Source organism: Neolamprologus brichardi, chromosome 2 (genome assembly GCF_056152115.1).
Source record: "Neolamprologus brichardi isolate AB-2024 chromosome 2, ASM5615211v1, whole genome shotgun sequence".
Classification (NCBI taxonomy): domain Eukaryota; kingdom Metazoa; phylum Chordata; class Actinopteri; order Cichliformes; family Cichlidae; genus Neolamprologus; species Neolamprologus brichardi.
The window spans coordinates 6,757,307-6,783,135 of NC_142105.1; the positions used below are offsets into that span (position 1 = coordinate 6,757,307).

At 38.7% G+C, this 25,829-nt stretch overlaps 1 protein-coding gene and 1 pseudogene across 2 annotated transcripts; both read left to right on the forward strand.

The window, feature by feature from the left end:
* The first annotated feature begins 3,207 nt into the window (after positions 1–3,207).
* Positions 3,208–24,186, forward strand: adad1 (adenosine deaminase domain containing 1 (testis-specific)). 2 transcript variants are annotated; one of them, XM_087852448.1, is made up of 13 exons: positions 3,208–3,288; positions 5,342–5,515; positions 5,676–5,816; positions 6,362–6,532; positions 6,828–6,905; positions 8,821–8,946; positions 10,323–10,446; positions 13,594–13,767; positions 16,558–16,633; positions 16,727–16,883; positions 18,163–18,397; positions 23,364–23,496; positions 23,731–24,186. In XM_087852448.1, exons 2-13 carry the CDS (start codon positions 5,362–5,364, stop codon positions 23,842–23,844), a joined length of 1,683 nt encoding a protein of 560 aa, XP_087708574.1. In that variant the 5' UTR covers positions 3,208–3,288; positions 5,342–5,361; the 3' UTR covers positions 23,845–24,186. The 2 variants fall into 2 exon arrangements, with proteins under 2 accessions (XP_087708574.1, XP_006798958.2); XM_006798895.2 differs by having other exon boundaries at positions 3,214–3,288; positions 5,361–5,515.
* On the forward strand, positions 18,618–22,487 carry LOC148106056 (U4/U6.U5 tri-snRNP-associated protein 1 pseudogene; annotated as a pseudogene).
* Positions 24,187–25,829: the final 1,643 nt, after the last annotated feature.

Genomic DNA, 25,829 nt, shown 5'->3' on the forward strand with positions numbered 1-25,829 from the left:
ATATATATATATATATATATATATATATATATATATATATATATATATATATATATATATATATATATATATATATGTATAGTGACCTAAGACAGTCAAACAGTGTTAAAGGTCAATTTAGGAGAACTACTGGTGATACTGATCATCGCTGCCTGTGGGTGGAAGCAAAAATATGACCAATGATGGAAGACTGATTTGCATATTCCCCCTGCATGTGCAAGTGTTTGTGGTCTACCTACAAATTACATCAGATCATGTTTGTCATGACTTCTTGCGCAATGCCCTACTGTAGTCTGGTGTTTATTTATTTTTGATGTCTTTTGCAAAAGTTGAATGTAAAAAAGATAAAGACTTGATAGCAGTAGTGGTGTCCTGAAAATCTCACACAGCGGGGGGAAATTCCACCACCTTTATTGGCTTTCTGTTGGGGTTTAGCTTTTCCAAACTGGTAAGAGGGTGCAGACGTGCATGAAGTTATTAATAACACCAAATATTTCCACTGTTGATGGTTTCATTTCCGATCGAAGCTGTAGTGATTTTTCCGCGCTCAACAAACAGTCCCGCAATAGATACATTTACTTTTTAACCTTTTCTCCCACTATTTTTGTTTCTATCATTTACATGTTTCTCTACTGCACAAGGATAGTGCAGGGGAAACATGAAAAGCTTATGCTGTTACTATTTCCTGACCCATTCAACCTACTTATTTAAATATCTTCCCTTTGCTTTGTTACAAATCTAGAAATAGGTTTAGTATTTAAAATGAATTAGGAAACGGCAGATGCTATAAAGTGATTGTCTTCTAAATACGCACTTTTCAACATGTATGTAAATCGGAAGAAATCTGTCTCCAAAATGAGAAAAACAAAGCAAAAACAACCGCTCTCCCAGCTTCATTAATAGGAAAACCTGTGGTTAAGGCCTAAGTGACTCATCTTTTTCCTTTATCTTAGTTGCTTATGGGAACAGGGGGATGGAGCATGCAAACTCATTTCAGACTGCACCCTTTCTCTTTTCAAGTGTGACTGATTAGAGAAGTAATTTTAAGATTGTCCCTACAGTCTGCGGGGGTGGCAAACCATATTTGTTCCTGTGGTGACCTTCACTGCTTGTTGCCTGTGGGCTGCTTGTTCCATTTTACTTTTATGCTCTCGTAATTGCTAATCAATGTCCCCGTTGAGGGTACTTTACACATCAAAAGGAAAAGTGAAAATACTGACATCAGAAGCCTTTAATATTGACCCTTATCATACCAAAAGTTTCATTTCTGTTACCTGCAAACAAGGAATGTCAACCATAGGCACCTACACCCACTGCACTTACTATACTTTGCCACTGAGGTATGATCACCAAGTGGGCAAAGAAAGATATGCAAATGGATATGCAGCAGCCCTGATACATGCTATCGATGTTATAATTAGAAGAAGCAGCTCAGTGTTTACTGAAACATTGGCAGGCAGGTTTTGTCACCTTACTATGGAGCAATGTATGTACCTGCCCTGTTTCCAGGTAAGCTGTTCTTACTGGATGCTAGTTGTGGATTGATACGAACCTACATGAAATACGTATCAATCAATGAAGCAAGCAAGCATAAATGTCAAACTACATCTGTTTAAGATAAGCAGTTCAGTTTCCCTTTAGCTATAAGCTGTAGTAACTAACAGAACTACAATGTGTTATGCTCAGGATATATATATCACCTTGACCCTACAAGGAAAAAGAAAGCAAACTCTGTTCTACTTGTATTAGTGTACTCTGCTGAACAAAAAGGGAAATGACACTGTGTACATACTTTCGTCTGTACGGATTGCGACTTATTTATAAATATACTGTAATTTTGTCATACCTGAGGTAGCGATTTAATTCTTTAGTACTAATAGGAATGACTCAAACAAAATATAATAGCACAGAAAAGGCTCAAATCAAATGTAGATAGGAAATAGTTATTTCAGATATGAACTTCAGGGCACTAGGTCAGGACAACACTTTTCTTATTTCCATTACTGACTTGCAGGCTGTTAATCAAGGATGTTAAACTTTAACTAATGTACAAACAAATTAAAATCTAATCAATAGTTGCTGAATACACTTCCTTTTGTTGAAGATGAGGCCAAATGCTCTGATGTGTCTTCTTGTCATTGTATGACACCATGTTTTTTCTTTAGATAAACAATTAAGAGACAGTACAAAAACCTATAATTATCAGTGTGAGGTGATAAAACAAAGCAACTATTCTGAGTAAGCCACATGTAAGGAAATTCCTATGCCACTAATTTAATCATCAACAAGACACACGCAAGGTGATTTTGTCTTTACGCAATAAGGATACTTGAAGGTTTGCAGGCAGCGAGAGTAGGTGTGTGATCTCCGTTATCAGCAACTGTGCATCTGAAAGGGGGAAGAAGGAAACTGCTGCTGTATACAAATATACCACAACTGTCAACATGTCGGAGGCCAGTGGGAGGTGAGGGAGAAGCCCCTTTTTGATTAACACGTATATATATATATATATATATATATATATATATATATATATATATTGAAATGGTTTAAATATATACATATATGTATATAGTTTTTATGTCATGAATATTAAAAGAGTTAGATGGGCAACACTAAACAACACTGAAACATCATCTTAGCAAATAACTTCTCATAGTTAAGTCTGTCTGTGATGCACCACTGATTACAACTAACAGTCAACTGATCCTGTGTTGTTAGGTCACATCACCCATGGCACTAACCATGACCACTGATGATATGTCAGAGGGCTCAGTGGAACAGACAGGATTTCAGGATTTTACTGAAATCTTCTGAAGGCGAGTCATACTTAGTGTTGTCAGGTGATGGGTTGGATGAGGCCCATAGGGAAGTGAGTTATTTCCCTATGGGTGAAAGGGAGGTGAAAGTTCCTGTTTCTAATGTCTGACCTTTGTCCACCTCATCTCCTGACAGCTCCAGGTTTGACTCCACCTTTCACAGTTTTACTGCTTCACCCCCTTCCCTCTGCTTCCTGAATTATGGACACTTGCTGTCCAGTACAAAGGGTACAAAAGTAAAATTATTTCCCAAATTAAATAAATAATGCGCCACTTTGTTACCTCAAACGTCGATCTTAAGTTACAATGTGTATTAAACCTCCCAAAAACGTAGCAACTAAACTTACAGCTGACGTCATCATTCATTTTCCAAACAGCGTGTGTCACCTGATCAACCGTCAACGCCCACGTTCAGGCAAGAACTTTCACACGTTGACCGCGACCACTACGTCCAAGGTTGTCAGCACAGGTAAAACGTGTTTGCCCCTTTTTGTAGTCGCATTTACATATATAATTAAAAACTCAAAGCTTAATGTACACAGTATTTCAGGTGGGTAAATGTAGCGGGCCTAGCGAGTTTTCTTGGCTAGGTTTGTTTTAAAGCGAAGATGTAAAGATTAGCGACTTTGTTCAGAACTCTGACCTTTTTTTTCTTTTAAAGCACGCTAGCTAGCTAGTTAAATCTCAAATGTTAAAGCGACAGTGACCCTCAAGTTAAGGGCCTTAACCGTTAAGCTATTTTCTTTTTGAACGTAAAGAATTTTCTGTATCTATTGTTAAAGCTAAGCGCAAAAATTATTTTCTAAAGAAAAAAAAAATAGATGTTAGCAATTAGCAAAATTGCATTTTAGCAGTTAGCCCACGCTTGGCCTATCTATAAATACTTGAGTTATATTTTGCAAGGAGAAAGAATGGAGCGATTTATTGAAATTTCCAATCCAACTTTATTTAAAAAGCACTTTAAAATAGCCAGCACAGGACCAAAGTGCTGTGCAGTAAATAAGTTAAGAACAATAGATAAAACAAGAGCAAAAATTAAAACACATAATACATAAAGTTAAAAAGCCCTATATTTTTTTAAAGTGAAATATGTGCAAACATATATCTCTTTAGAGTGTTTAAGGCAACAAATAGAGTTTGTACCACTATTCTGAAAATCAGGACAGTCTGAACTGTATTTGGTAAGCTTTCTCATATATATATATATATATATATATATATATATATATATATATATATATATATATATATATATAATTTATTTTTAATTTTATTTTATTTTTATTTTTTTCTGGTAGTCTAAAGAAATAGATCTCCAGGTTTCTTAAATATCATTCATGTCATGTCAGTTCGCTGCCCTTTCATGTGCTCTCCCACACTGCTTTAGTAATGTTGAAGCGTGGGCTCTGGGGAGGCCAATCCGTGTCTCTGGGTGTTCTATTGTGTGTTTTTTCTATCCAGGTATCATTTTGCTGTACTTGCAGTGTGTTTGGGATCATTGTCTTGCTGAAAAATATAGCCGTTGTGAATTAGATGCTTTGGTGATGGTGTATCAAAATCTAAAAAACTTCTGCATTCATAATTCTGATCATTTTGAAAAGATCACCAACATCACTGGCTTAGATGCAATCTCAAACCATGACAGAGCCTCCAACACGTTTTATCAGATCGATCACAATTTGAACCAAAACTTTTACATTTGAATTCATCACTTCATAAGACGTGTTTTGTGTTACTGACAGTTCCAGTCGGTATCAGGGTTTTGCTGGACTTTTTCCTCTATTTTTTTTTTTGGGGGGGACATGACTTTCAGATACTGTACATCTGCTGTAGTTCACTTTTGGCCTCCACTTGTGTACTTTGGGCATTTTTTTTTTCTTCCCTTGAAGAAAGTACATTTCATGCCAAAAGATGTCAAGTTTGCCATTCCAAGTTTTCAGTTAATAGCTCATTGGAAATCACCTTGTAGGTGTAAAACTATTGTATGTTTGTCAAACTGTTGTCAGCCCTTTGAAATTGTCCATAGTTTCAACCAAAACAAAAAGAAACATTGCATTTAAAACCTTTAAAGCAGGTGTCTCAAACTCCAGTCCTCAAGGGCCAGTGTCCTGAACACCACAACACACCTGAATAAAATTAGTAGGTCATTAGCAAGAGTATAGAATTTTACTTCATGCTTAACTGGCAACCTCAACCCTACTCAAGTAAATTTAAGTAAATGTAAGTGTTTGGAAAAATGTACTTCTGAAAGTACTTTTATTCCACCATGTTCATTCACTCATGAGATGCTGTAACATGAATCAAGTGGCTGAATTATCACCTCAGCATGCAGTCAAGTTCTATAGAGTCTTGCTAGTGACCTACTAATTGTATTCAGGTGTGTTGCAACGGGGACACATGGAAAAGTTTCAGGACACCAGCCCTCGAGGACTGGAGTTTGAGACCCCTGCTTTAAGGGAACCCTTTAAACTTTATTTGTTCAGATAAATGTGGTTGATAAGACATGGCTTTAAGTCAAACAGTGCTGGTCAAATTTTGCAGGATGTATCCAACTGGTGGATCATTTCGGGGTTCCAGAGGAACTTGTATTGAACAAATACTCAAGAAGAATTTGCCAACAACATCAGGACCAACCCGATCACCATCTAACATGAATACTGGCTTTGACCAGCAAGTGAAAAGCACTTTTAAACCTGGTAGGTTTGAGAAGTTAATCTACTCCAGATACAGCTCCCACAGTGCTCCAGATAATCAATGTGTCAACCCCTTTAAGTTGTGGTTTCTGTTGCAGGCCTCCAAATAGAATCTGTATGGGTTTAAAATTTGAATCTGCTTTTTCGTGTTTTCCCTACTAAGGTCATGATGGAAGACCAAAAGTCTCTCCTAAAACACTGATTGACAGATACAAGAATGGAGAGACGAATGCTATATCTTTGCTCCATCAGCTTGCCCAGACTTTGCAGTTCCATCTGGAAATGAAGGAGACAGTAGCCCCAGGTAAATCTTCCGAGCATGCTGGTGCACATTCAAATACAGATCTAAAATCTTTAACAACATCTATGAAGACGTCGTCACATAATCTATTCAGACAGCTTTACAATGCCACATGGTGTTGTTTATAATGATAGAATACAGCTATGTATTCTATCATTATATATTACTGTTTTTACCGTTGAGGTAAAAGCAGCAATGTTTTAAGGTCTTTCAAGTAAGAAGTGAACTGAAAATACATTAGAATAATGCAGTTTATTTTTTTATTTATAATGCAATCACAAGATCAGGTCTATGCTAGATTTTTTTCCTTTTGTTATTCACCCCTTTATACAAAGAAAAAGAAAAAAAAAACTGTTGTTCAAGAAATTAAGGTATTGTGCCAGAGGCTAAGTCATTAGAGGCTGATGTCATTTTAGACTGGATACAAACTGAAGGCTCTTTACAAATTGTGACTTCTTGTTATGCACAGTGGCTGACAGAGAAGATGTCAGCCAGATGTTGGGGTATGATTGTAGTAAAATTCATGACTTTTTCCTGTTTTTTATTAGCCAGTACTACAGGGCTTTATTTTGCCTTTTGTGCTGTAATCGATGGAGTACAGTACAAGACTGGTATAGGGATAACAAAGAAGGAGGCTCGTCTGAATGCAGCGGAGCTCGCTTTTCAGGATCTCCTGCCCACCCTGGAGAGTCTGAAATCTGCACTTCCTGAAGCATCATGTTAGTATTTGATGAAAATAAAGTGTTTGTTCTGCAGACTCTGAGACGCACATATTACTTTTTTACAGTATTTATGATGTTGGTTGTTGCCATTGTTGTTGTTAATATTGGATACACCATTTAATACAGCTTTTTGCTACATTTATTTATTTATTTTTATTGTAAATTAAGTAAATGTAAGGCTGTAAATGTTCTTCGAGCCACTCTTACCACCAATTTTTGATAATTAATTTGGCAACATTAAAAATGCACATTTAAACATTTTACATTTCATTCACTTCTTTGCCTGCTTTAGCCTTGGATGTCCCTGCACCTTTGCCAGTAAAAGAGGAGCCCGCCATTTCTGATATCCATGCTCGTGGAGCCATGCTCGGTAATTCTGGGTTTTATATTCTTTGACTGACTTGTTACCTCTCTGTTTGCATATTTTGTAGTAAATGACACTAACAGTAATATTTTGAACACATCTGTATATGTAGCACACAGACCATATTTTATTGTTGCATAATTTGATTTGAAACCACTGACATTTTATTTTTAAAAGTGCAATAACCTTTTTTTTGTCTTTGGCATTGCCATCACATTGGTCTGGCTAAGTGTTAAGGATGATTATGTTGGATAGAGTTAGGGATCTACATTATGACTTAGGATAGGTATAGATATAGTCAGGGCAGTCGTCCGGCCAGCTGGGGCCTTTGTATGTAGAGTTTACATGTTCTCCCCATGCTTGGGTGTTCTCTCTGGGTGCTCTGATTCTTCCCACTGTCCAAAGACGTGTGTCTTAGTTTAACTGGCAATTTTTAATTGGCCTTAGGGTGTGATTGTGTTTGTGTATGGTTTTCTGCCTCTGTGTGAGCCCTGCAATAGACTGGCGAGCTGGATTGGGTGTACACTACTGATGCATGCATGTCATTTATGCGATATCATTCCTGCCTTACAGATTTTGTCTGCTAAAGTACAACAGCAATGTTTATTTTGAAGGTCAGAGACATTTGGTCATATGATTCATTTTACTTATCTAGTCATATCTTGGTTATTTAAATACTTTGTAATGAGAGCAGGTCCTTTTGAACAAGTCCTTGGTTTCAATTTGGGAGACAAACATACTGTCTACTTTCACAATTACTTCCTGTTTCCCTTTTGATAACACTACTCACTACTGGAACATCTGTCCCTGAACAATCCCTCAAGATCTGATTAGATAACCTCTACCTTATTTATCAACGAAGTAGGGAAATTACTGTGACAACAGCCATAAAAGTAAACAAACATGTGACAAGATAGGTTAAATAAAATATCGTAGGTCAATAAAGAGAATGCAATATGACAAGACAAATAGCTGAGTGAGTTAAATATTATACAAAAGGAGTACATTTAAATTGAAAATAGAAGAAGAAGCTTAAGAAAGCTAAAGGAAAAAGAGGAGGCTAATAGTCAGGCTAGCTCAGGGGCACACAACCATGAGCTAGCCTTGCATAAAATAAGATTAGATAAGCTGTACTTTTTAATTAACTACCAAAGTAGGGAAATTAGTGTGTCAAAGTAGTAAACACAACCAATGACAAAATATCATAGGTCAACAAAGAAAATACAAAATGAAAAGGCAAAATAGCTCAATAAGTCACAATGTACACACAAAAATGAGTACATTTAAATAAAAATGGAAAAGGTAACTTTAAAAGAGTTTTTATGAATACAAATCTGGATAGAATAATGAACTTAAGTAAAAGTCTAACAAATGAGTACAGGCGTTATTGAAGATTGCCTATGTCTGTCCTTGTGTTAGCTGAGCTGAAACAGATGTTAGTGAAAGTTCCTCTACATCTCCACAGGAGGCATCAAGTACTTATTCCCTCTGGGTTTTAAGCAGCTTACCAAGCTAGTCCATTTTATAGTCAGAGAACCTCTCACTGATATGATGATGGCTCGAAAATACTGTGTTTGTATTCATTAAGCTGCTACAAGTTCAGGCTGCTGGTGGACCTCCTGTGATGCACTTTTTTTTCTTTCTCTCATAGTTTGTTTTGTCCTGTTTTGTTATTTTTAGCCACTTTATGCTCTTTACTGAGCCGTGTCCTGTTAGAGGTCTCTTCCTGTTAAAAGGGAATTCTTTCTTCCCTTTGTTATCAAGTGGTTGCTCGGGCAGTATCTAACATTTTAGAGCTTATATGTTAAGATGTGAAGAGCCTTGAGAGGGTTGTTGTTTGCACTGATACGTGGAAAGACAATGAACTGACAAATGAATAAGTTGAAGACCTGTCGTTTTCTTTATCTCACCTGTTGTACAGAAAGGAAGCCATTTGTCAATCTGCAGATTCCACATGCTGTCAAGGATCGGCTCACGAAACTGATGAATAGTCACCCAGAGTTCTCCGGATGTGCAGTCACCACAGCAGCATTCATTCTTCAGACTTGTAAGTGAGACCTCAAAGTAAGAACGATAGATGGTAACCAGTCTGTTAGTGGAAAAAAGATTTTAGAATGCTTGATTTAAATCTTCATCTTGAATATAGTGACAACAGTTTTTTTTAATTCCTTGCAGTGTAAATTAGTCCTATAAGCAACTGCTGTTATCTAATCTCTAAGATTATTGTACAACATTACTTTTAGTATAGTTTAGTTTTAAGTGCTGGATTTTGCACAAAAACGATTCATTGAAATACAATAGCTTTGATTTGCTGTATAGCGTACAAATGTTAGAGCCAAAGTCACTTCCTGACATCGTCCTAGAGAAAAAAAACTTGACAGGTTAGACAAAAACGGTATTTATTGAAGAATCTGTACAGGGGATGACAGGATTTTGTAGGGATGGGAGATAAAACATGTAGTTTATTGTATGGAAATGGTTTTTTTTTCTTTAGTGGGAAGACAAATATTGTTCATTTAACTTTTGAACAGCTGTCAGCTGGTAGCATTTATCAGGTACTGATAAATTCTTAATTATCTCAAGCTCCTCAGACCGAGGCCTTTAAAGAAGAGTTAAATGATATGTAAGAGCACGGAAGTTATCAAAATCATCCACCTTGGAATTTCTTCTTTAAGATGACAGAGTAAAAGCCAAAATATATTTTGAAAGAATTCTAGTGTGTAAAGTAAGCAAAGAGACATCTTCTGTCAGAGTCCTTTGGAAACAGGTACTATATGCAGATAAGATGCACAAAAAATAACAGCTTTATGTGTGAAGAAAGAAAATACAGTGTTTGCTTCAATTAATGCTGCTGTCTTTACTCTCCCCACCAAACTGAAATTTTCAGCTGATTGGTATAGGTCTGGTCATGTCATGTTATGCCTTAGTGCTGTGTGACAGCCAATGACTGTTTTTATAACGCAGCAGTAACCCACAGCATACCTCAAAATCCAGTTGAACTTTAACAATCAATAGGAAAGGAAAAACCTGCTCAGTGAGCAGTTTTTGGCAGGCCTGGAGTACTTTTTAAAAATTTAATTAATTAATGGTGAGTCGCACAAAATTCTCTCATGGATAAAAAATTTTAGTCACCGAGAAGTTATGGACCAACGACGTATGTTGCGTATGACACGTGAAACTAATGCGAATGGAGAATGTAACAAGGCATTCGCTGGAGGATGATGAAAATTGCCTAACAACTGTGCAAAGACATGTTGGACTGTAAGGGCTCTGAAAAACTGTAGCTATAGATAGAACAACAATACTTTTGTTAAGGAAACTGAAACAGACATGAGTTATATAAATGTTATAGAATGATATGTTGAGTGGCTATCAGATAAATATGTTGTATTTACCTCTCCTCACACTTTTGTCTTTCTCTAGCCAATGGATATGAAGTGGTTGCTCTTGGGACCGGTAATTTCAATACAAAAGAGAGTATCTCATCGAACGGGAGGATTGTGCATGATTCACACGCAGTTGTCACAGCAAGAAGATCTCTTATGAGGTTTGTTGCAACCATGACCCATATTTTTTTTATGTGTCATGTCACGTTATAGCAAATGGTTTTCTCCACTTTATACCATGATGGAAAAATGAAAGCAGTATTTTTTTTCCATGCAAATTTGAAACCTGATTTTTAAAATACCCATTAGTTATATTTTGTAATGTTATATTATATGCATTGCAATGTAATAAAATATAATATAATCACTAATTACTTGTGATATTATGTCATGGCTGAGTGATGCCAACAATATCAATATCATAATTTCACAACATTTTCTCAACAGTGGTAATCGATTGTTTTACTCCAATAAATATTTTGCACACTGTTTCTCTAAATCTAATATTTTACAGCTATAGACTCTGGTTAAACATACTTTTCATTTACCTTGTGGTTTTTGTAGATATAAATAGACCTCTAACGGTAATTGTTTGGCTAATGGAACATACTAAACCAAAGATGATTCATTCTAACCTCAGTAAAACACAGCGGTTTCAGTGGATACATGTACACTTAAATCTCGTGTTCTTAAAATGTCGTGATATATAAAGCACTTTAAGTGCTCAGAGTAGAAAAGCGCTATATAAGAACCAGTCCATTTACCATTTTCCTATTTATCAATGATGGTTATTTAGACACAGATGCAAGTCAATAATACCCGAGCTAATCTCTTAGCTCACTTCACTTGTCTTGACCACTTTTTTGCTGTTTCTAACTTTATTAAAAAAAAAAAAAAAGCCCAAAAGTGTGCTTTACACTAGCTTATACTGTTCAACCAGCAAATCCAGAGTACACTTTTGGTGCCCAACTTACGATGTGCGTGTAGATTGTAGATGATGTTCATTAATACATCCATCCATACATCCGTCTTCTTCTAATTATCTGAAGCCGGGTCACGGGCTGCAGCCTAAGCAGAGAAGCCCAGACCTCCTCCGCACCCACCTCCTCATTCTTGTCTGGGGTAACACCAAGCATTCCTTGGAGCCAATTTAACTTCTTCAACTGGCTCCTTTTGATATGGAGGAGTAGCGGCTCTACTCCGAGCCCCTCCTGGATGGCTGAACTCCTCTCTCTAAGGGAGAGGCCAGTCACCCTTCGGAGAACGCTAATTTCCATGTCCTGGTCGCTAGTTTTGGACATCCACCCCTACAGCGCCTCCTGCAAGTGGTGTGCCTACAGGAGGGGGGGCCCATGTCCCTTTTTCAGGCTGCACCCATCCCGGCCCCATGGTCTAAGGCCCGGCCACCAGTCGCTCACCCTCTGGCACCCTCCAGATCTGGCTTCAGGGCGGGGCCCCTGTAACCCTGAGTGAACTCTTCCCTGGGTCTTCTCCTCCTGGGGTTTTTTGAATCACTCTTTGTCTAGTCCCTCACCCAGGATTTGCCATGGGAGACCCGCTGGTAGGTAAGATAACATAGCCCCTGGGATCCCTGGGACTACACTCCACCACGATAAAGTAGCGATTCATGGAAGGTCATTAACCCTCTAAAGCAGGTCGGAGTGGGCACGCTCTGTTTTGCGTAACTAGTTTTAAAGCCCTATAGAACCGCAACCACGTAAGCTAGCACAATAATTTTTTTTGCATATGAAACCGGAGGAGTTGTACTTACATCTTATGCCAACAGCTTGTCCTAAGTCACGGTTTCCTTCCACATGCAGCTTTCCAAAAATTGCATAAAAAGCACTTGCAGCAACAAGCTCCAGAAACAGGCTTTGCCGATCCGATCAGCAGTTCATAACACTTCCTATGTTGGAATAGACGTCAGGGCGAACTATCGCATGTCCGCTATTACTTGCCCGAAACCAGAAGTGGCGTCATTTTCGCAGAAAATTTTGTTTTTTACGTTCGGGGCCTTGTAAGCCTATACTGGTGTTTTTAAAAGTCATGTTTGACTTCATGCTTTTCTGAATAGTTTCTGTGATGCTTAGAACTCAAATTGCACTGCTGGAAATAGTTTATTTTGGTGCACATGCTGTTTTTTTTTTTTTTTTGCAAATTTGCAGTATAATATTTATTTTCGTTTTTCCTGCAGTATATAAAAATTGGTGTATCTCAAAAATAAAACTATGAAGGCACTCAAAATAAATTCCTGTTGTTGGAAACTATTTTGTGCTTAGTTTTGAGGGATAAACCTTAAATTTCTCTAACTAGAAATATATGTTAAAAAAAAAAAAATTCAATTTTTTTGTAGTGTATTGCACTTTTTTGTAATTTAGGTAGTTGCTATGGACTTAATGCATACATATTATTAAAATGTGGGCTATAATGGTTGTATTGATGTATAGCAACTTGAAATGCTCCCAGAAATGGGACTGCAGCATGTAAAATATAACGATAAGCTCTGGCGGACTTGGTTCTATGGTAGGTCTTAAAGGTTTAATCATGTTCATTAATACAATCAAATATAATCATTGCCTTTTTAAGCTTTTATTTGTGTCCCCTGACCTACTTTGGTATAGGCTGATTGCAAATGTTTTCAGTTAATATGTTTTGTCCACTAAAATTCTAGTAGACTTTTAATTTGAAATAGTTATCATGTCTGAATATATAGAGATTAATGACTATATCATGTATAAAGAACTTAATGATAACTGTAACTGGGGGTGTCATATAAAGGGCTTCTTACATCCTGTAGAAATAAAGACCCAAATATGTTATGTTGCAGATTGTTTTCTTCAATTACTTATGAATATGTTTCTCATTCAGACACGTTTGGTTTGTTTGTTTTTTTGTTTTGGTTTTTTTGCAACTTGCATGGATATAATCATGCTTTCTTTAAAGACAAGTGTATCTTTCGTATGAATCAAGTAATGGTTTATATTCCTAGACTTTATTTTAGGAGCTTTTCTGATAACATGGTAATGTGCAAATGTGTCTGACAATCGCTGGCTTTATTTCCTGTTAAGAGATCTCTGAAAGCAGTGTTTTGAGGTCTGCGGGCAAACATGTTGCTTGTGTATTTCTTTGTCTTTTGGAGACCTTAAAGTAAGCTAACTTCAGCAAACCTCACATTATGCTCAAATGGGTCAGTATAGTAGCTTTAACTTCAAGATTTAGTGATATTGCAGATTTTCACTTTTAAAAAATGTTACTACGTAGATCTATGACCACTTTGCACGGAATAAGCAATATCTCCTTGTTGGCAGGTTCCTGTACCGGCACCTGCTGATGTTTTTCAGCAAAAATGCAAATCTCACTCAGACGTCAATCTTCCAGCAAAGCAGCAGCAGCAGCAGCTTCCTCAGCCTGAAGAGTGGTATAACTCTTCACCTCTATGTCAACCAACTACCAAAGGGTGCTGCGCAGATCCCTTCCAAACTGTGAGTGCTTATCAGCTTAACCCCACAGAAGTTCATTTCCTTTAACGCCTCTTCTCTCTCGCTTTTGAAAACAGGCGAACAAAAATATGTTACCTACATTTTAGCAGATTTTTTTGCTTCTTACCCATCTTTGTAGTAATGACTGAAACGCACAGCATGAACCTGAAATGGTTTACACAGGCTCTGGCATAATAATGACCTTTTTAATACTGGCTTACTCATCTCACTCAGTTTAGCAGTTTACTCATACTCAGTTTAATATAGGAAAAATACCAATATGTAGTAACACTGTGTCAGGTGCACTGCTTTTCCAGCCAGAGGCTGCAGTTATGTCATATTTGACCTGGTTCTGATAATAGCAGTGATTTAATAGACTGAAAGAGGAACATATAAGGCCCAAGTCTAATGGCTGTATGGAAATCTCATACTAAAAGATTTGTTATACTTAGGAGGCAGAGTTTGGTTTTGAAACATGACTAAAAAAGTTTATTATATATAACATTATTTTGATGATGTAGATAAGAATCTGTTCACATGAACCATTTCTGAAAACTGAAAAATCAGAGGTTTCCAACTCCAGGCCTTATGGACTGGTGTTCTGCGGATTTTAGATATTATGCTGGGTCAACACACCTGAATCAATGATTAGTTCATTACCAGGCCCTTGGAGAACTTCAAGACATGTTGAGGAGGTAATTTAGCCATTTAAATCAGCTGTGTTGGATCAAGGACACATTTTAAAAACTCCAGGACACCCTCTCTTGAGGCCTAGAGTTGGACACCTCTGTCTTAAATGGTTATAGAGTAATAATACATTTTGATCAGTCCATGGGTGAAAATTATTTTAAAAGAGGTACAAAAACCCCCCAAAAAAACCAATCACGTCACATCAATCAAGTTTTTGCTCTTGTCACCCCACATTTATTGCTTCTTGATGTATTATTATTTGTTTTTGTTTAATGTGGATGAATGGAGACAAATGTTAGTGGGTAGTGTGCTCGCTGTAAACATCCACTGATTGTACTCCCCTACTATCCTCTTGTGCTTTTTCATAAATGTATGTGGTCTGTGGTTCTGGGTTGTTAAACTCCCCGAATACCAGAATCTTTATGCACATGCACCATCCCGGTAAACTGTCAGAAAACAAGACTTGGATCTATTTCTTCAACAGTGCTGAGCAGAAAATGCTAAAAAGAAAAAAAGGCATGAACTTTAATAGTTGACTGAGTGTTTCTAGCTAAAGCACATTAACATGTATCTGTATGAGGTTGGATGATGATCAGATCCCAGTTTTTTTTATCACTTTGTGCTATTGACAGTGCAGTTGGCAGCAGATTGATGCAGCAAAAGCAGTACAGCTCTGAGACATGTATGCTTAGCTCAAAGTCTAACACACATTTTCCACTAAAATACCTGAAACTCACTTCGTGTTACCACATTTGATTGAACCTCCCACATGTTTATGCCTCTCCACCCACCAAAACGCAAAACAAAGATGAGCAAAGCAAATTTCGGGGGTGCTTTTCATTATGGTAACATGTCTGCTCACTTTCCTCACTCACTCTCATTGTTGCTTCTTAGTTTACACTGGCAAAATTATAAAAGAGAGAAATGTGAAGCTGACATACCTTGATTTCATATCATATACTGATAAATCAGTTTTAAACAATCCAGTCTTTAAGTGATGACGTGATGAATCCTGCTTCCGTGCCCAAACTACTCCACATTTAATAAGGCTTTTGTGTTTTTTTACGTTTTCATGCTTTGTATCTTGTTCTTTTTGATCTCAACAAGCCCCTAAAAACAGTCACTGATCACTGTCGGCCTCTCTGTTTTTATTACCGCTAATCATTTTAAAGCTCACTTTTTAAAACCTTACGATGTAACTACAGACCAGCCCATGCAGCAGTATATTAATAACTAACCTTGTTGACAGTTTTTAACTCTCAGTGATGCCGCAGTGATCGTGTGACTTAGGGACCTGCAGCAGAGTTTGGGCCCACACACGGCTAATGACGTCAGACTTAAAGACCGGATATTGTGGGTGGCTGTAGCTCAGGTGGCAGAGCGGATCAGCCACTAACCAGAAGGTCGGTGGTTCAATCCCAGGCTGCTCCAGTCTGCATGCCAAATATCCTTGGGCAAGATACTAACCCCATGTTGCTCTCCGATGCATCCATCGGAGTGTGAATGTGTATGAATGTTAGATACTTAGCACTTGAGCTTAGAAGTGCTTGTGTGAATGGGTGTGATTGGGTGAATGAATTAGCTGTATAAAGCGCTTTGAGTGCTCGGACAGAGTAGAAAAGCGCTATATAAGAACCAGTCCATTTACCATTTACCATATTAGTTACTTGTGAGATAAACGGATGTCATTAAGTCACAACAATTGTCCTCATTTTAAGTGCCATTTTTCTTTTTCTTTTTTGTGGAAGTAAGAAATCTGAATCTCCTTCATATATAGTGAGGAATGACTTCCTAGTTGAGAGAGAAGAGAGGACACTAGGAAGCATAGGTTAGCATAACAAAAGGCACCTGATAATACCAGAGTGTGTGAGTGCAGCTTGCATTGGTTTTTGGAATGCGGCAGAAACGTGGTCCATGAAGAACCTGATGTCAGCTATCTGTGAGTGATGTTGGTTAAGAGTTAAATTAAATAGAACTTCAGTTTAAACAGTTCGGGTTATAGAAGTTTGAATAATATCTTGAAAGATATATCTCTAAATAATATCTCTAAAGATATTATTCAAGCTCAGAAATATTTTTCTCACCTTTCTGCTTAATTTGCAGGCGCCTGAACCCACTCTCCATGTCAGCATGGCAAGTTAACAACGAGATCAGCCTACACCTGTCTGTGGAGGGCAAGGTGTTGTTTAATTTCTTTTATCTGCTGAACACCTAAATGATTCACCTGTACCTGTGTTGATGCATGAGTATAAAGGTGTACTTTCTTTTAAAGGTGTTCTCGGTTTTCTCATCACTCCTTGATCACTCTAACTCCAAAGTTGTCAGCATGTCCACAACAGACAAGATCACTCAGTGGCAGGTCCTTGGATACCAGGGAGCCTTGCTTAGCCACTTTATCGAGCCCATCTATGTCCACAGCATCCTCATAGGCAAGTAATAAAATCAGTCATACTCCTTAAGGGTAGTTGGGAATCACCCTGTATTTGTTACCTTTTCCAAAATATGAGGAGTTAGCAAATGAGAGATCCTGTTTTTTTGTTTTATTTTTTTTTTTATCATTATGCAAAAGTGCATCACCACCAAGTCCAAATACACCAGTAGAATCACTCCACATTGGCAGTGGGTTACAGTGTGGGTGAATGCTAGATGTCTTCATTTGTGCTGGTAATAGTGATATGAACACAGTTCCTGTGCTTTTGTCATTTCACAAAGTTGTTACAAAGCACTAGTCTCTCACACAGTCCCAATTTAAAAATGGAATAGAGCAAGCATCTTAAAAATTAATTTCATTTCAGGGCTGGGAGGAGTCTATTAGGGTGTACTTCACATCATAAAAAGATACGGCAAATTGTTTTTTCCAAGAGAGATCTTAGTGTAGTACCTGCTGTCATTTAAAAGTACAGTGGAACCCCGACTTAAATTAATTCGTTCCCGAGGGTCTTTCGTAAGTCGAAGCACCCATTGCGCGTTTTGAGTGAGGCGATGCTGAACGATAGGCTATAGGCTAATTGCTAACTAGAACAACAATACGTCGTTCAAGTGGAACAGCAAAGCTCAAGTACGGAAGCCAAGGGGTTGTCACACGATTCAGAAGGCATTGTGGGCATTGTAGGCTCAGCCAATCAGAGCCAGCGGATTTCGTTACTCGGGCATTTTGCCGTAACACAGGCAGAAATATTGCCGTTCAGTGCCTTCGTAACTTGAATTTTTCGTGAAACGGGGTATTCGTAAGTCGGGGTTCCACTGTATGTGGCAAAGAAACAAACTGATGGCTCTACATTTCATACTCATACAATTCCTTCTGTAACTTTGTGTAACCCTACATAAGATGTTCAATGTATGCACCTGCTTTTAGGCAGGTGAAAAACAGTTGACAAATTCCCCAAGTTTAAAATAATGTCCTTTTGACAATATATCATTATGTCACAGTAGTGGATCCTCAAGTTTCCAAGTTATTTTTACAAAGGTAAAGTAAAAATTTTCTTCCTTCCTCTCCTTTTTCATAATCATAATGACTTTGACCACATTGATTCAGTCTGTAAGGGATGGGGAAACTCCAAAATGAGTTGTACTCTATATTTGCAGCAAACAAAGTCAAACACCTTCACAATTGCAGGTTGCAGCAAGATTAGTCATAAAAAATGATACCACTAACTGAAGGAAACTATATATGATTCTGTGTCTTGTAACTTTAAATCAACCTTGCAGGTGACTCTGACTGTAGTGAAATTCGTGGCATGGAGATGTCTGTCAGCCAGCGTGTAGAGGGCATCACCTCCAAGCTGCCCATGTTCTATTGCATGATGAGGCCTCACATTAGCCTGGTGTCATCTGTGGCTTCCAGCCATGCAGGCGGTAACCAGCTGACCTACGGTATCAACTGGAGCGAGGGAGACAGCTCCCTGGAGGTTGTGGATGGTCTGGAGGGCAAGACCATAGAGGAGTAAGAATCACTGTATAGGAAGTTGGGAGAATTGAGGGGTTTTGGGGTTTAATACTTATTTTGATATGCTTTATTTTAGTTATACTTTTAAAATGAAGCATCTTAAAATAATACGCTACCAGTGAAAAGTTTGGACACACCTTCTCATTTAATGGTTTTTCTCTATTTATGCTACTTTCTAGATTGTAGATATAGCAGGGCTCTAGACTAACTGTTTGACATGGGCGCACCGGTACGCCTAACTTTAATCATTTAGGCGTATCGGCACAAAAGTTAGGCGCACTCAAATTTTTCAACCGCATCGCTTAACACTGCAGTTTTACATGTGCACTTTCTTTGGGGGGGAAGTCCATACAGACAATATTCATTTCTAAATTATTAACGAACAAACTTGTGCTTAAAGTGCTTTGTCAATATTGTAGAAAATGTTAAACTTAATCATCATCTTGGCCTCCTCTGACGACCTGTTTGCTGCTGTCTGCTGCTGAAAGGCAGTGGGGAGAGGGGACACTTGGGCAGTGCATTTATTGCAGCATATAATGTGTTTTCTGGATACACTGTGCTTTTTCAGCATTCAAAGATTGATGGCACTGTGTCAGCACTGGCTATGAATTTCAGACAGATCAGGCCTTAACCTAACAAAAAAGTTATCAATAGTTCTTTTCATCTTTTCTTATTACCCACAGCTACATCCACTTCTGTCAGGCCTATAGCCCTAGTGAGTAGCCTCACTAGGGCTGAGTATCATCACTGATTTCTATAATCCATTCGATTCCGGTTCTCAAAGTCCTGATTCGATTCAATTTAGCCTCAGACAGTCAGAAATATTATAATTCTGATCATTTATCAGTACTGATACATGTGAGACTTCATTAGAATTGTGAACATCACAGCAGATGCCTTTGTGTGAAAGTAACTTAGAATAAAACACAGAAAAAACCATGAAGGAGATTTTTCTGACCTGACCTTTTGTAGCAGATAACCTTAAAAATATTCTGCAATATTCTGCAATTTTGCATAATTTTAAGAAGTTTAAATTTCTTCAGTATTGAACAGCAGAAATTAGGCTTTCTTGTCCGAGGACATTTAAGTCAAAAAAGAAAAAGACAGCGCTGCAAGCAACAGTAGACTGGTGGGTAATAAGCGAATGAATAATGCAGAAAACAGAGATTTGAGACGGGAAACTGTTCTTGAAGTACAGCGAGAGAGAGAGAGAGCTGTGCATGAAGTGTGATTTTTTTTTTTTTTTTTTTTTTTTTTTTAATCGTGGTGGAAGCAAAACAGCAAAAGTCAGAGGAAATTCATAACGACATTAATCAAATGTGAAGCGTAGTTTGCTGCTTCTTTTGCTGCTGGCTCGGCGAATTTTGGTTGGAGAGAGACAAAACCTGCAGCTCAGAATCAGCGCAAAAAGACGTAAACACAGAGCGGACCCTACGCATCAGAATCGCTGAGCTCCGACAGCGTGTCCGTGTTCGGGCCGTCGGCTGAGAAAGCCGAGAAAGACAAAGCTGATTCTGTGGAATCTGTGTTACTGGTCTCACTTAATGTTTGGTGGTTGTTGAAATAGTTTTGCGAGCTTTAATCTGAGAATCTGGCGTTACTGGCAAAACACAGTTATATTTAAAAGTCCATTCAGGATTTAATGAATAATATCACTTTATTCAAGCTACTCACCTCCCTCTTCCAACTGCACTTTCAACTGGACCACAGCCAATCAGAGAGGTCCCGCCCCTGACTATCTCTGATTGGTTTAGTCCACGATAGGGGCATAATGTGTGTCTGTTGTTGACCACACGGAGAGTTGCAGAGATTTTTTTTTGTTACCCGAACAGTTGGTTGCACAGGTGCGACCAAATATTTTTTTTAGTCGCACCACTGAAAAATATGGTCGCATTTGGTCGCACTCTAGAGCCCTGTATAGACATCAAATATATAAAACAAGATATATGGAATTGTGTAGCAAAGAAAGAAATCATGAATAACTCTGAGTATATGTGATATTTTAGATTACTGAAAGTAGCCACCCTTTGCTTTGTTGACAGTGCTGCAAACCCTTGGCCTCTCAGTGAGCTTCATGATGTGGTCACCTGAAATAGTTTTCCTTGCCAGGATTAATTTGTGTAATTTCTTGCCGTCTTAATGGGTTTGGGACCATCAGTTGTGTTGGGCAGAAGTCAGGTTGATACAAAGTGGACAGCCCTACTTGATAACTGTTATAATTTCATATTATGGCAAGAACCAATCAGCTAAATACGCATTTGATTTACAGGTACAAAATATTTATGACCACAATTTGAGCCCATACAATCCATCATTACTTTAAGAACTGAAGGTTAGTCAGTCTGGAAAATTGCAAAAACGTTGAATGTGTCCCCAAGTGCAGCTGCAAAAACCATCAAGTGCTATGATGAAACTAGCTAACATGAGGACTGCCCCAGGAAAGGAAAACCAAGAGTCACCTCTGCTGCTGTGGATAAATTCGAGTCACCAGCCTCAGAAACCACAGCACCTCAGATGAGAGCCCAGATAAATGCCAGTAGCAGACACATCTCTACATCAACTGTTCAGAGGAGACTGCACAAATCAGGTCTTTGTGGTAAAAATGCTGCTAAGAAACCATTACTAAGAAAAAGCAATAACAGATATGTTTGGGCCAAGAAACGCATGGACCAGTGAAATCTGTGCTTTGGTCTGATGAGCCCAAATTTGAGATCTTTGGCTCCACCCGCTGTGTCTTTGTGCGACACAGAAAAGGTGAACGGATGGTTTCCAAATGCATGGTTCCCACTGCGGAGCATGCTGGAACAGGTGTCATGGTGTGGGGGTGCTTTGCTAGTGACACTGTTGGGGATTTATTCAAAATTGAAGTGACACTAGTTGTACCATAATTTATTTTTCAACAGGAAAATGACTCCAAACACACCTCGACAAAGACAAATCATAGAGTGAAGAAGACCAGGAAGAAGGAGAAGACATCCATTGCAGATGACCTTCACCTCAATGACACCTGCAGCTCTGACTTTGGCTCCAGGACACGTGGCCGAGGCCTCAAACGGGAGAATGATGAAGACCAAGAAGTAAAGAAAGAGGAGAAGGTGGTGACGCATGAAATCCCCCTGCTGTCTGGCGACATCAGGATGACAGAAATGGACATAAGCGACGATAAGGAATTTACCCCTCCTGAGCCAGCTGTAATTGAGGAGGATGAGGCAGAGCAGGAACTGCAGAAGCAGAGGAAGCTGAAGAAAATGCAGCTCCTGAAAGACTCTGGGGAGAAAGTGGCAGAGCAGGTTAAGAACCTTGTTAAAGATGACAACGAAGACCATCCTGACAAGAGGAACAACATTGTTTTAAATGCTACCTCAGAGTTTTGCAGAACCCTGGGTGATATCCCAACATACGGACTGTCAGGCAACAGAGAGGACCAGGAAGACATTATGGACTTTGAACAGGAGGAGGAAAAAGATGATGCTGGAGATTAAGACTCTTGATACGGATGAGAATGTTGGATGGAGTACAGTTAACCTGGATCAGGAGCAAAAACAACCAGATTTCGCCACAGCCTCTGCCACCATTTTGGACGAGGAGCCCATCGTCAACTCTGGCCGCGTTGCTGCACTGTTGCTGTGCAAAAATAAGGGTCTGTTGGAGACTCAAGTGCAGAAAGTAGCACGTGTCAAAGCACCAAAGGGTGCCCTGCCCAATGGTGACTAGTGCATTGAGGACAAGATGGGCTTTGATGACAAGTACAGCCGCAGAGAAGAATACAGAGGTTTCATGCAAGACTTCAAGGAGGATGGCTGCAAGCTTGACGTCAAGATTTAGTACGTGGAGGAGTCTGGGCGGAAACAAACTCCAAAAGAAGCTTTTAGGCAGCTCTCCCATCAATTCAACGGAAAGGGGTCTGGAAAAATGAAGACCGAGAGGAGGATGGAAAAAGCTGGAGGTAGAGGCGTTGCTGAAGAAGATGAGCAGCAGCGATACCCCTCTGGGAACTGTGGCTTTACTGCAGGAGAAGCAAAAATCCCAGAAAACACCATATATTGTGCTTGGAAACAGTATGAAATCAAACACAATTACTAAATAAACATGAGGGAAGAAGTGTATTATAATTGTATATAATTAACGTAGAAACATTCACGTGCATAGATAAAATACACACATACACATCTTTTAATCAATGTCTATGATTCAATGTCCTAGTTTATTGAAGCTGCAATGTTGTGTTGTTTAATTGTTCAATAAAATCAGTACAATTCAGAAGGAAAAAAAAAAGAGAGAGAGAGAGAGGGGGTGAGAAGTTCGGCCATTCGGGAGGGGCTCAGAGTAAAGCCACTGCTCCGCCACATCGAAACGACGAGGTGGTTCGGGCATCTGACAAGGATGCCCCCTGAGCGAGGTTTTCTGGGCATGTCCCACCGGGAGGAGGCCCCAGGGCAGACCCAGGACACGCTGGAGAGATTATATCTCTCGGCTGGCCTGGGAACACTTTGGTGTTCCCCCAGATAAGCTGGAGGAGGTGGCTGGGGAGAGGGAGGTTTGGGCTTCTCTGCCAGCCCCTGCGACCCGGGCCCGGATAAGCGGACGAAAATGGATGGATGGATGTTTTGAGTTATTTTACGCGTTTTTGTTTTACATAATTCCATGTGTTCAGTTGTAGTTTTAATGCCTTCAGTGAGAATCTACAATGTAAATAGTCATAAAAATAAAGAAAAACCATTAAATGAGAACGTGTGTCCAAACCTTTGACTGGTGGTGTATACCCTAAATAATATATGAGAAATGACTAATTGAAAGATCAGATTATTTTAAGGTTTTTACTAGACCGCTTGGAAATGTAATTAACATGTTACCAGATAAATTGAGAACTATAGGCAGTATCCTTTTTTGACACAACTCAACTCAGGCTGTGTTGGAACATCACAACTAGAGTTTCATACTCATTTATTTGTTTGGTTTGTAGCTCTCCCTTTAAGAGTGGATCTGCCCTAGCGAGCCGTCTGTGCAAAGCAGCGATGATGCACCGCTTCAGGTTGGTGGCCAAAGAGGCTCAGAGGACGGACCTGCTGGCCACAAGTACCTACAGAGAAGCCAAGGTAAACTCAGCACCTTCTTCTGCGTAATCTGAAACTTTATTTTAGCAATGTAAACTGCTGTACACTGATCCAATAGAAAGCAAATGCTGTTAAACACATGTTAAAATAACCACCACACAAGCTTATTGTATTTTCTGCTTTTTTTTAAATGACCGTTTCCTGACTTGCTGAATTGTTGTTTTAAAAAGAACCCCAAGCTGTTATTCATACTATATATTTTTTGGGTCACCGAAGATGATGGCAAAGCCATACCAGGAAGCCAAGAATGTGCTGCGGGCGTACCTGTTGCAGAAGGGCTTTGGTTCCTGGCAAGACAAGGTTTTGGTTAGTGATAACTTCAGCATGTGAATAATGTTACAACATTAAAGAAGAATGTTGATCAATAATCAGTTGTGTTCAAAATGTTCAACCTACTTTTCATTTGCACCACTTGCTGCATGTTGGTTTGTTTTTTCAAAATACATTTAAAGATTTGTAGAAAATAATTTGAAAGCACCCAACATAGAATATTGCACCACAACTGGTCTTTAGTTTTGCTTCTTTCAGTTAATACATGTACTGTATATTAAGTACATTCTTTCTTTATTAACATTTGCACTGGTTCATATACTGTATCTTTTGTGATGGAAATGGCCATAGAGCTTAGGACAGAAAAAATAAAAGTATGTCAGCCAAAGCTCATAATATCTATTTATTTTGCCACTTGTGTTTTTTATGGTGAATTTTTCTGTTGGAGTCAAATTGTTACTTAAATTTGTAAGTCTTAGTTCAAGCAGCATGATCAAAGACATTCCTTTGTTTCTGACCCCCTCCCCAGACTGTTGAACGGTGGGGGAGGCTGTAGTGTTTTATTATGGGACATCCTATGTGAAGGTTCTGTTTTCTTGTTTAGTAAGCTTCCTGGTTTTAGGACCCTTTTGTGGGCAGGAGGTCACACAAATGCACTCACATGCATACAGACACACACATTCTCACACATGCATACACACACATATACACACACGTGGCTACACGTGCACACATAGACACACGGTGCCTTATCTTACTTGCAAGCAAGTAAAAACCGGTTAAAGATGTTCGTCTTGCTTCCTTGTTGTTAACGGGAATGAGTTTCTAAACCAGCGGGGCCTGTGGAAGCGCAGACCCAACATTTTCTTTCTTTCTTTCTTTTTCTTGTTTTTTTAATTTCTGGTTGTGAATTAGGCACAGAATAGCTAAATAGAAGTTGTTACTGACCACAAAGCCAGTTTTGTAAGGGCAACCACCAGCAACCAACCACCATGTCTACCCTTACTGTGGGACATCATGGGTGCACATGGCACCAGACATGCGTGGTTTTGCTAGTTCTGATACATGACCAAAACCTCAGATTGCTTGGCTCTCATGTATTTGTGCTAAGCAATCAAGCCGCTTTAAAGGAAAGATCTACATTTGATCCATAAGATAATAACATAATAGTAAATGGGCTGGTTCTTATATAGTGCTTTCTTACTCGAGCACTCAAAGTAAAAGGAATTTTCAGCTTCTTTTTTTTTCCATAATTGTTGAAATTCTAAATCACTGCTGAGGTGCATGTTGGATAGCTCTTTATTTAAGTATTTATAAAAACACACCAAGCTTTCACTAAGACTTTAGAGCAAAGTTCAAGATAATCCTAGTAAGTGATTTGTTGTCATAATCGAATATTAAATCTATAAGGTTGTGGATATATAGCAACACATAGCAATATAATGGGCAAATATTGGCCACTTAGACAACTGTTGATAATTAGATATATAAACTCATTAAATACAGCTTTTCAAGTAGATCATACTTGTCAGAGAGAAGGTTTTTTTTTGGGTCAGTTTTGGTGGCTCAACTTCTCTGTCTGCACTGCTCCCATGTGGAGTACCACAAGGTTCTATTCTGGGTCCGATTCATTTCGTTTTATATTTAGTTCTTGTAGGGTCAATCCCAAAAAGATATGGCATCTCATCCACTTCTACGCTGATGATTCCCAAATCTATTTGCCCCTGAAAGGAAATGATGGCAACTCATTAAGTCTTTTGTATTTTGATGACATTAAAGGCTGAACTGCTTTAATGTTTCTAAATTTGTTGAGATTTGTCTGGTGATCAGCTATTTCTCCATGTTCCAAAGACCAGACTTAAGAACAGGGGCGAGCTAGTAAAATATAACCTAATCTATGGAACAATTTGCCTCCACATATTAGGCTGATCCTCACTTTGCAGATATTTAAAGTACACGGTGTCTACTGGCAGCAGGAATAATGCACCATATCACAAAGCACTTTCTTCGCCTTTAGACAATAGTTCTGATGGCAAAAGAACCAA

Coding starts and splice junctions, on each gene's coding strand:
- adad1 (XM_087852448.1), top strand. CDS start 5,362: ATGTATCCAACTGGTGGATCATTTCGGGGTTCCAGAGGAACTTGTATT. Junction 6,906..8,820: donor TGCTCGTGGAGCCATGCTCG/GTAATTCTGGGT, acceptor CCTGTTGTACAG/AAAGGAAGCCATTTGTCAAT. Junction 16,634..16,726: donor ACCTGTCTGTGGAGGGCAAG/GTGTTGTTTAAT, acceptor TTTCTTTTAAAG/GTGTTCTCGGTTTTCTCATC.